General features: G+C 40.7%; 1 protein-coding gene across 8 annotated transcripts in view; it reads left to right on the plus strand.

The window, feature by feature from the left end:
- oxr1a (oxidation resistance 1a) overlaps nucleotides 1–12,179 on the plus strand; it is a 524,990-nt gene that overhangs the window by 36,494 nt on the left and 476,317 nt on the right. For 5 of the 8 annotated variants that reach the window (XM_060823364.1, XM_060823366.1, XM_060823380.1 and 2 more), the window contains exon 1: nucleotides 7,229–7,309. The exons of 1 other annotated variant lie outside the window; for it this stretch is intronic. In XM_060823364.1, the coding sequence (XP_060679347.1) occupies nucleotides 7,276–7,309 (34 nt within the window). In that variant the 5' untranslated portion in view covers nucleotides 7,229–7,275. 2 more of the 8 variants (XM_060823374.1, XM_060823371.1) reach the window with 1 other exon arrangement.

Raw genomic sequence — 12,179 nt, forward strand, 5'->3', positions numbered from 1 at the left:
TTGCAATATTGCAATAAATGATTGGTCAGGTGGTTTATAGTGAGGAAGAAGATCTTAGGTTACAGATGGAGATTCAGAGGAGATTCACCAGGGTGTTGCCTGCGATGGAGCATTCTAGCTATGAAGAAAGGTTGGATAAGTTTGGGTTGTTTCTTTGAAGCAGAGAATGTGAAAGGAGACCTTATAGAGGTGTGTAAGACTGAGGGGCATGACAAGGATGGATAGAAAGTAACTGCTCCCAAGAAGAATCAATAACAAGCGGTGTACTGTTAAAGTGAAAGGCAGCAGGTTTAGAGACAATTTGAGGAAATATTTTTGCACTTGAAGTATGGAGGGGTCTAAAATGCAATACCTAAGTATTGTTGAGGCAGGAAACCTCAAAACCTTTTAAAAATACTTGAGTCATAACATTCAAGACTATGTGTCTATTGTGCGAAAGTGGGATTAAGATAGTTTGTCATGTATATTTTTTGGTATAGACTCAACAGACCAAAGGGCCTCTTCCATACTGTATGATTCCATAACTCTATGAGGGGCTTGCTAACAACAGTGTTGGTTTAATCCTTGGTTGAAGAAAAAGAATATCACGTTAGACACACTCCTGTGGAAGGTCACATCATGAGAACAAATGTAATGGAAACAAAGAAACTGTGAGAATGGAATGGAATCTTTGCTGGAAGCAGAGTGTGCATAACTGAAGCTGAAATTGAAACAACAAAGTCAAGGAAAGGTAGGGAAGAGTCCGAACTGGAGCAAGTGAGGGAGAGAGAAGGATGATAATTGGAAGGAAAAATTGTGGAACTTCTCCAATTCCAGACAACAATAGGAAACAGCACCAAAGACATAAATCATTGTATCAGAGAGGGTGGAGCCTGTATCGGACTGGAACAAGGGATGATCCATTTAATAAGACAGGTATAAATTTACCTGGAGAAAAAGAGGTAATTTAAAATAAGAAATTACTCAAATTGAGAATGACCTTGGCCAGGTAGAGAAGTGTGGCAGTACATGAGAATTATTTAAACCTTTTCCAAGTAAGAACCAGAAAGCCTTCAGACCATCCTGATGCGGAATGGATTGCACATAGTGAAGAGGAGACAACTAAGATTAGAAAACTGGAAATTGTGGAACCAAAATAAAGTTTCAGAAGAATCATAGATGTGACCTTGGTTCAAAAAGGGGGTGAGGCAAAAAGCAGGCAATGATGCTGATGAGCCTAACATCTATTGTTGGAAAGCATTGCAAATGATTATTAAAGAAGCAATTGCAAAAAATTTGGAAAATTATAATCTAATGAAGCAGGCTCGGTATGGCTTCATGAAGGGGAAAACGAGTCTGAATAATTTATGAGGAAGTCTCAATGAAAGTGGATTGAGGGGAACCTGTACTTCGGCTTCCAGAAGGCATTTGGCAAGGTACCTCACAAATGGTTAAGTCGTAAAAGCCCACACTATTGGAGTTAGTACATTGGAATGGATAGAAATTTAGCTAATGGGCAAGAAACAGGAAATGGGGATGGAAACCATGACCAGCGAGGTGGAACTACAAATGTTTACAATATATATTAATGACTTGGAGGAGGAAATAGGTGGAAAGACAAGCTGCATGAGAGATGCAAACAATTTACAAAGAAAGAAGTGGGCAAAAAGTTGGCAAATGGAGCATACCATGGAAAATTTTGGAAGGGAGAACAAAATAATATTTTTTAAAAGGAGAAAAACTACAGAAACCTGCAACGCAAAGGGACTTGGGGGTACTTATACAAGAAAGCTAGTGCACAGGTGCAGCAGATAATCAAAAAAGACTAATGGAATGTTGGCCCTTATTTGAGGGGGGTTTAAATCTAAGGGAAATCTTACTGCACCTGTGTAAGGTGCTGGTGAGACCACATCTGGAGTACTGTGAGCAGTTTTGGTCCCCTTATTTAAGGGAAGATATAATTTCATTGGAGGCAATTCAGAAAAGATTCACTCGCATTGTCCCTGAAATGTTCTTAATGAGCAAAATTGGGACTCTACTCAGTGGAGTTTAGAGGAATGAGATGTGATCTAATTTAAACATGTCAGACTCTTAAGGAATTTGATTGGGTAAATGCTGAGTTGAGGTTTTCTGTCATGGGATAGTCCAGGACCAGACCGCACAGTCATAGATTTAAGACTAAGACGAGGAGGAATTTCTTCTCTCAAGACTCTTTGGACTCCTTGAACTGTGTGGCAGAGTTCCTGAGTATATTTAAGACTGAGTTAGATTCTTGAACAATTGGGGAATCAAGGGTTATGGAAAATGCAGAAAAGTGGACATGAGCAATGTTGGATCAGTCATGATCCTACTGAATAGCAGAGAAGCTCAGTGGGACTGAATGACTTACTCCTGTTCCTATTTCTTCTGGTCTTATGGTCTTATATGTAAATGTGAAGAGACTGGACAAGAGGAGAGAAAACAGTCAAGATAGGAACAAACAAATGTAGTGAGGCAGGAATAGGCTGAAATGATTGATCTTTTGAGAGGGAGCCCTTCATTCTGATGAAGTGCTGTGGCCCAAAACGTCGAATTTCCTGCTCCTCGGATGCTGTCTGACCTGTTGTGCTTTTCCAGCAACACACTCTCAACTCTGATCTCCAGCATCTGCAGACCTCACAGTCTCCTGAAATGATTGATCTGCCAGGCCAGTCCTGTTTATGGATTATAGGAAGGAGGGAGGAACAGGCTGTGTGGCATCAATAAACTGTGAGGTAGGAAGCAATGGAAGAGAAATCCCCAGAGGACATGAGGTCAAAACCAGTTCTGGATACTACTGCCTGGTAGTTCTGAGGGGAGACAGGAGGAAGTGACTGAGTGTTGGCATTCAGTCTCTGCCAGGTGGAAGTCAGCATGTCATCCAATGACTGCACCACCTGTAAAGCAACTTTGATAACAGGCTCAGGATGGATTGATAGAATGGAGTGCAGCAAGTTCAGAGGGAGATGAGTTACAATGGATGAGGGGCAAAGAAATTAAGAAGGCGAATGCCATGTTGGCAGCTCTCAATAAAGTAATGAAGTGACAGCAAAAGGTCAGAGGAGGAGTCCAGCTAGAGTGCCATATTGGAGACAGGCAAAAGGGCCTGTGTGAGGGGGAGAGGGCTCCTGTTCAGAGAAACGGGTGTGGAAGAAAATATCAGCATCATGTCATGCCTAAAACCTATTGGATGTGTGACTGTAGAGGAATAAAGCTAAGTCCTTTGCTGAGCATTGATCGTTCAGCATCAGACTGAATATAAAACCAGAAGTAGGATTAGACAATGGGATGGAGTCAGAGAAAAGGGGGTTCAAGGAAGGATCCAGAGAGGCATCAGTGCCTGTGAATTGCTGAAGAAACTTGATATAACTGATCATGACTCCTGAGTTACCTGTTGACTGCAACATTCTCCATTTCAATCACTTCATTCCTGGTTCTTTCCAACTGGCATTTACTGTGTGTGAGCCTTAGCAGTGGATGTCAACATGCTATTGAAACAGGAATGATAAGAAATATTTAATCTTTGTTGATTTGGCTCAATTATTATCACTTTATAACTACAGCACAGTACTGAAGGAATGTGGCACAATTGGAGGTGCTGTCTTTCAGATGTGACATTAAATCAAAGTCCTTTTCCTCACTAAATGACCCACAGTAGAATCTTGAAGATGTGCAAGTGAGTCTTATCCAGTGTCCTGACTGATATTGTTCCTTCAACGAATATCATTTAAATAGGCAATACAATTATTGCTGTTTGTGTGTGTTTGCTGTGCACTTATTAGCTGCTGTGACTCTTACATTAAAATAGTGTATTTCACTTTAGTAGCAGTAAATTGCCCTATGATAACCTGAGACCATCACAGAAGAGGTGCTATTTAAATGTATGTTTGTTATTTCCTGGTGAGTTGCCAATTAACGGAGAATATTGTGGCTAAACACCTTATTAATGTCGAAGTCACCTCATTAATATTCAGTTTCCAATCGTACAAAGTGCACGAAACAAGTCAGACACTGAAAATTCTCGCTGTAGAGACAGAGCAACTACCTGACAACTTCAGCTCAGTGCAATGAGTCTCCATTTTGCTCAGCACCAAACAGTATCTCAGGGACTATCTATGGGCATGAGCTACATGCATCGCTCATTCACGGACATTGGCAATCGACATTTGCCAACCCTTCACAACCATCATGGCATTTCACCAATACACTTGAAGGATACTTAGGAAGCATAGACATGTAGTGCAGGGTGCGCCAGCAAGTTACATTGAAAGGCTACTGCAGTGACACTTTGCATAAGGGGCAGCACTTGATCTATTAGCACTCACTCACTTAGGGCCTACCTGCACATTCACAACATCCTCAACTTTGTACTGCCTTCTCTGTTGATGTTTAAGGGCTCTCAGTGAGGCTGCTTATGAATAAGAATGTGTCTAGTGGGACGTCTTTCTGTACATCACACACTCGAATGTCAATCTAATACCCAAAGCATATGCCAGTTACCTATGTGGTAAACGTACTGCAAATTCAATCAACGAAATGGCTATACCAGAATCTGGGTGAGGGCTTGTCCTCATTCCAACCAACAGAGTGACGTGCCGTTGCCAGCGAGTCTTGGTATCAACTGTCAGGGATACAGTCTGCACACATTTCTGGGGCTGAAACATAGTCACTTGTCCACTCAAGCTGCTCACCATCTGGCATGTGTCTGATTACAGTGCAGGGAGTGGTCAGCACTTGGTGTTATAGGGCTAGTAGCAGCAGTCAGGAAATTGCATGTTGTCAGTTGGGGAGCTGCAACCACAGTGCTCACAGGTTTGATCATTGATGTCTCGGGACTGTTCATAAAGTCAGTTAGAGGTCTGGGGCAGATAAGTCTGGTGATTGTTCAGGAGGGTGCACATGGAGGGTGGTTTGCTATAGGGGCAAAGAAGTAATTGCTGGCAAAAGGAATGGGTGAGTCAAGGCTGATTTTGGAAGGAGGTAGCAAGGGGGATGGGACAGAGGTATTTCTGGAGACAGGGAGAAATTTAAGATATATGAGCAGTATGAGGAACAGTATAAGTATGGTAGGTTATGGGTTGCAGGGAATAGTTATCGGTAGTGACTGCCACCAAGGCCTCCACGGGGAGCGGTGATGTCAGGGCTTATGGAGTAGGGAGGACAGTTGGAGGTGATGGGAAGGGGGTGAGAGCACAGTGTGCACTGTGTAATGTGTTGGTCACTTAGCCAGTGTGTTGAAACCAGGACAATGGTGGAGCAGACAGGAATAGAATCTGACAAAAAGGCCACCTCGGGGTGGTGTATCATAGAATCCCTACAGTTTGTAAATAGGCCCTTTTGCCCAATAAGTCCACATCGACACTCCAAAAAGTATCCCATCCAAACCTCCATATTTACCCCTGATTAATGCACCTAACTTACACATCTTTGGATTGTGGGAGGAAACCCACACAGACACAGGGAGAATGTGCAAGCTCCACACAGAACAGTTGCACGAAGCTGGAATCGACCCAGGTCCCTGGCACTGTAAGGTAGCAGTGCTAACAACTAAGCCACCGTGCCACCCAAATGTTCACAGTCACCAGACCCCACCACAAGATCAAGGGAGCTCAACTGCTCAAACACTGTGAGCCTGATGTGGTTTGAACACACAACCTTCTGCTATAGAGTCAGACACGTTACTGTTGCACCACAAGACCACGCTTAATGAAGTGGGTATAGAAGATACAGTGAAAAATCTTGCTGGGTCTTATTAGGACATACCCTCAAGAAAATTTTGACTAGCTTACACTTAGCTAAAAAAGTAAGATTCAATTCCTGGTATTCAATCCAACAGTGGTCAGGCTACACAGCATTCACTGTGGCGGTGCGGTTGTAATGTTGAATGACTGATAGAAAGCCGAGGGTAGGTATAAATAATCCTTCTCTGGAAGGCGAACTGTAACTAGTGGGATGCCGCAGGATTCGGTTCTCAGACCTCAACTGTTTGATCTGCAAGCAGGGACAGAGTGCAACATAGATGTTAACAGATGGTACTAAAAGAGGTTGGAAAACCGGCAGTGATGACAAGATAAAGAATTTAAAAATGGATATTGGTAAGGTTGGAGAATGGGCCAGAATCTGGCAGATGGAATTTAAGGTGGATAAGTATGAGGTTGTCCATTTTGGCCGGAAAAACAAAAGGGCAAATTATTATTTTAAATGGGAAGCAGATTCAAAATGTGACAGTGCAAAGGGATCTGGATGTTCTTGTGCATAAGATCTTGATGCATGTGCAGCGTATAATAAGGGCAAATGGAATCTTGGCATCTACTGCAAAAGAACTGGATTACAAAAGTAAAAAGGTGTTGTTACAATTACGTAAGGCTTTGGTGATACCACACCTGGAATATTGTGTCCAGTTCTGGTGTCCAATTGAGGAAGGACATGGCAGCACTGGAGGTAGTTCAGAGGAGGTTCACAAGGTTGATTCCAGGGATGAAAGGGTTTTTGTAAAAGGAGTGGTTTAATAGCTTGGCTTGTACTTGCTGGAGTTCAGAATGAGGGGGATCTGATTGAGGTATATCAAATGATAAAGGGGAATGATGAGGTGAATGTGTAATAGATGCTCCAGTCTTGAATGACAGGACATAGATGTGAGAATGTGAGATTCAAAACTGAGATGAGGAGAAACTACTTCTCTCAGTGGGTTGTGTATCTGTGGAACTTACTGTCCCAGAGTGCAGAGGAGGCAGAATCAGTCAACTGGTTCAAGAAATAAATGTGTAAGCAGGATAAAGGGATGTGGGGAACAGGCAGTAAAGTGGAATTGAGTCCAGGATAAGATTAGCCATAATCATGTTAAGTGGTGGAATGGGGTCCAGGGGCTGAATTGCCTACTCCCACTCCTTATGTTCCTGGATGTACCTAGAAAATGATCAAAGAACGTTGAGGAAAGGACCATGAGCCCTTTTGTGACCTCAAAGTTTAGGGGAAAGGAGAATGATTGTCACAGATAGTTACACACCTATGTATTTAATAGTTCTTGAACTTAACAATTTCTCCTGTTATCATTATATGGTAATTTATTCCTGTGTTTTAACGCAAGTCTCGAAAAAGTCGGCGAAATAATGGTAATTTAAAAGCAGGTATCACTGTTGATCTGAAAACCTATCTTTTGTGACGTATTCATAAAGCAGAAAGCACCCTGGGCAATCTAATCCAGTTTTAGTATTCTAGAGGGCATTGTTTACACTGCATCAGCATTCCAGCTCTGTCTTTGATAATGACCGGGATTTTATGCTCTCCTTATTACCTGGATTGTTGCAGACAGGTACTTTGATCTTGGCTGTAGCTTAATCCGAGTCCCCCTTTACATTATTCCGTTTGGTAGTTTCCAGAATGAGAAGGTCAAATTACTGAGCATGTGTGATCTAGTGCCGATCTGTTATGCAGTTGTTGAAGGAGTCAATGTGAAGCAGGCCTTGGATCAGGATTGCGTGTAGGCAGCAAATGCAGTTTCCTCAATACGTTTGGGAAGTAAGTTGCTTTGTTTCTCTGAACGTTACTATTTTGTGTGATTAGGGAGTGAATATTATAGGTGCTGTTTTTTACTGCAGTGTGAATGCATTGCATTCATTTTGTTATGGCTGTGAGTTTTCATATCATTGCCACTTAATATGACATTACGAAAAGCAATTGTTCAGGCAGGAACCGTCCTTGGTGTTGTGGTAATGTAAATAGTGCAGTATAAATGGACGCTGGACCAGCTTTGTGTCTGTATAACTGCAGTACAGTCATACCGAGTCTACTGCTGGGGAATGTTGCAAAGCTGCTGCAGATGACAACTACTTCAGTGTGATTCGAACTGTCTGTTTTAATTAGGTGGTTGTGGTTGAATAGAGCCTGTGGTTTGTAGTGACATATAGCATCCTAATTCAAAGACCTTAGTATGTCCATGAGCACAGAAATCTTTGAGCACCAGAAGGGCGCACAAAATAAGTATTTGATTCTTTAGAGCAAACCATACAATGGAAGAGATTGTAATTGAAGTGCCATTTGATTCATAACTGCATGTTTTGGATTTTCAAAATATTTTAGCACGTTAATTTTAAATTGTAGGTACTGCTATAATAAGATGTTGAAAATGTACATTGGATGTACAGTAGAAACTCTGTTTCAGACTTATTGAATACCGCAGCACTACCAAAGCAATTAAGATGTGAATAGTTTTATGTGCAATGCAAGACAATATCTCTAATTATTGTCCAGACTGCATGAAGAAAACTAATTAAATGGGGAAACTGTATTTGTGGATGAATATGTTCAGTGTTTCTAGCATTGTATGTTATTTGAAGGTTTGAATCAATGATCTTATCGAGGTTTGTAAAATCATGAGGGGCACGGATAGGGTCTTGTCCCAGGGTAAGGGAGTCCAAAGCTAGAGGATATACGTTTAAGATGAGAGGGGAAAGATATAAAATTTTTCACTCAGAAGATGCTGTGTGTATGGAATGAGGAAATAGAGATCTGGCTGCTGGAAAACCTTATATGCTCTCCAGAAAAGAAATGCAAACTGTGGCATTGAGTGTTGGTAAATGATTACATTGAAGGACATCTTGGAAAAATATATTTCTGTTCTTCAAATGCCAATATAAGTATAGTGTGCTGAGTGTTATGGGCAGCAATCAGCTGAAGGCCACTGTTTAAAATTAAGGTGATTTAATTTTGTGTGCTAAAGATTAGTCTCATTCTTAAAATTGGGACCTATTTGAACATTTTTTGTTTACCTATTAACCCTAAAATATTTATCCTTTTATTTGACAATCAAAATGTAAACAAATGCATGAATAATAATGAATAGCAAGGTAAAACTTGGGCAATTCGATTACTAAGTCACCTGATTTTATTTCGAACATAGAATGTGGAACACAGGTCAGGAACAGAGTCTTTGGCCCACAATGTCTGTGTCATCCTTGATGCCATTCACAACTAATCCCATCTGTCTGCGTAAAACATTCATAGTGCATTGATAAAATTTATTCACTGGACAATTGTGTTTTTAAATTTTGCTTGAATCAAGCATTGTTGTTTTGCTGATTTAGATTTAAGTTCTTTTTGGAGTCTATTTTTAGTGATATAATGAAGTGGTACAACAGAACTACGCAAAGTCATTTATTCTTTTCCTAATTTGATTTACCATGCTGTTGAAGCACTTCACAAAAAGTACATTTGCACACAAGCTACTGATCAAGTGTGTGCACAATAATAATTGTCCAATGAAATTATTAACAAATGCCACTGAATTTCTTTTATTCGCTGATGAAATGTGAATGCCATTGCCCGGGCCAGCATTTATTGCCTGTCCTTAATTTATCTTGGGATTTGGTGGTGAGCTGCCTTGGGGTGATATTGGGAGGTAGTTGCAGGATTTTGACCCCAGTGATGAATGGCAAATTCTTTTCAAGTCAGGGTGGTGAGAGGCTTGAGGGGAAACTATAGTTGGGTGCCTTTCGCACCTATCTGCTGCTCTCGTTCTTTGAGGTGGGTTGCTGCAGTACACACTGCTGAGACTAAATGTCAGTGGTGAAAGGAGTAGATGTTGACAGTAGTGGATGGAGTGCTGATCAAGTAGGCTGCTTTATTTTGGATGGTGCTGGGTTTTTTTGCATTACTGACCTTTTAATATGATAGAAATGGTAAAGATGTTTCTTGAGTCTTGGAAGAGAATGAGTGGTTTAAAATACTTGGCTTTATTTATTTCATCTTATTTCTAGGATGAGAGGCATTGCTTTTAAACTTTGCTGTTACAAAATTGTTACACTTCAATGAGTTTGCACCTCCTCAAACTCCATTTTTCAGATGGATTGCATTATGGAATAGTGCAGTCAATGAAACCTAATGTTCAGTTTCAGCTGAACCTCATGGTATGAAATTATGGAAAGATTCTTTCAGAGCTTCTTGAGCTTGAAGGGGGAAACTACTACTTAAGTCATGAAATGTTGAGCTGTTACAGAAGGGTTGAGTTGTCTGTGATTGGATTCACAACATATCACAAAGAGAAACTTTAACCTCCACCTAACTTGTGTTGTGCCTGGCCAGGTGTCATAGACATGTACCACACAAAGACAGATTCTTCAGTCCAAGTTATTCATGTCAACCTCCTATACACTAATGTGATCTTTTGTCTCCAGCAAAGTGTTTTATGTGATGTGTTGATGCTCATGGTATTCTTGGCACATAAGAAACTGGGCTTGGATATTGCAGTGTTGAAAAGTCCAACAGATATATCTTACAACTATTACATTTACAGGTGTATAAGAGTCTGGACTGTGTTGAATTATTAAATTACAATTGATCAACAATGAATAACATGCAATCTGTTTCAAGTGATCCAGGGTAAGGTGGCTTATGATTCTGTTAGGTCACTTTTTATGATGTAGTGATGATGTCATTGACATGTTTCTTAAAAGTGTAGTGACATACTTTATCTCTTAAAGGTAAACTAACAAACCACTGATGCTGGGTGAAGTTAGAAAATGTATTACACTGTGAAACTTTTACTTTGACTACACAATAATAAAATTTAAATCTTCACTTTTCAGAACTTAAGGTTTATCAACTTGATGAGCATGATCATACGTAATTTGTTTTGATTTGCTTCAAAACATACAGAGCAACATAAATCAAAACCAAACACTTCTGTGTACCATTTATACATGATGTTAAGTCAAAATTGATCCATATCATTATTCTGCTCTGCCTCCCGAACTAAATAATAATTTGCCAAACGTGATCATGAAGATATTGCCTCAGAAAATGACTGTCATTGATCCAAAATGATCACCCCACCTTCTTTGGTCCACAGAAGCTGCCTGATTGATTCCAGCATTTACTGTTTCAACATTAGATCCCCAGAATATCCTTTGTCGAGAAATTAGTTTTTGCATTGTTTTTTCCTGTTTGGTTCTCACAGGATGCATTGCAACATATGACAAATTTTACTCGAATGTAGTGATCTCCATAGGTTTAAAGGGTAACACTTCTGTCTCTAGTTACATAATACTGTCACACAGTTTCTGTTTTGCAGACAGTATAAATGTGACCTGAATCCAGAGTCAAAAAGCCTGCTGTTGGAGAGAAGGCTGCTGTTGTTGTTATGACTCCACAAGGAGAAATTTTCATTCTATTTAACCTGAATATAGCTCGACCTTTGTGTTTACACCGCACGTGTTTAATGTTAGTGTGAAGTGGAGTCACAACTATTGGTCAAACAGATTAACTTATGCCATCCAATTCTTTCATGGCATTCCATTTTAATTAGAGGCATTTACTTGTGATTTATCTTCAAAATATCTTCACTATTTACAACGGAATTTGCTGAACATATTCACAGCTGCACAGGGTAAGCAGTCACTAGTGGGCTACTGCGGGATCGGTATTAGGACTTCGCAATGTATGTTTATGATTTAGATGAGAGAACTAGCAGTAATATCTCAAAGTTTGCAGATGACACAAAGCTGATTTGAAGGGTGAGCTGTGAGGAGGATGCAGAGATGTTGCAGGGTGATTTGGATAGGCTGATTGAGTGGGCAAATGCATGGCAGATGGGTATAATGTGGATAAATATGAAGTTGGCTACTTTGGTAGTAAAAATAGGAAAGACAGCTTATTATTTGATGGCTGTAATTTGAGAGAGGGAAATGTTCAAAAAGACCTTGGTGACCTCATGTCCCAGTTGTTGAAAATAAATATGCAGGTATAGCAGGCAGTTAAGAAGGAAAAAGTGAGGTCTGCAGATGCAGGAGAGTCAGAGTCAAAATGTGGCACTGGAAAAACACAGTAGGTCAGGCAGCATCCGAAGAGCAGGAGAGTCAAGGTCCAAGTCCAAAAGGATCATTTCACATCAGGTGAAGATTTTCCTGTACATCCACTCACCTCATGTACTGTGTCCATTGCGCTCAATGTGGTCTCCTCTATATCGGGGAGACAGGACACTAACTCACAGAGCAGTTCAGGGAATATCTCTGGGACACAAACACACCAAACAACCCCATCGCTCTGTGGTGACCGCTTCAACTGTCCCATGCACATGCCAGTTCTGGGCCTCCACCACCACCAAATCCAAGCCACCTGCCGACTGGAGGAAGAACACCTCATCTTCCTCCTCAGAACCCTACAAAACCACATGGCATCAGCACAAC

The sequence above is a fragment of the Hemiscyllium ocellatum genome, chromosome 4 (assembly GCF_020745735.1).
Source record: "Hemiscyllium ocellatum isolate sHemOce1 chromosome 4, sHemOce1.pat.X.cur, whole genome shotgun sequence".
NCBI lineage: Eukaryota > Metazoa > Chordata > Chondrichthyes > Orectolobiformes > Hemiscylliidae > Hemiscyllium > Hemiscyllium ocellatum.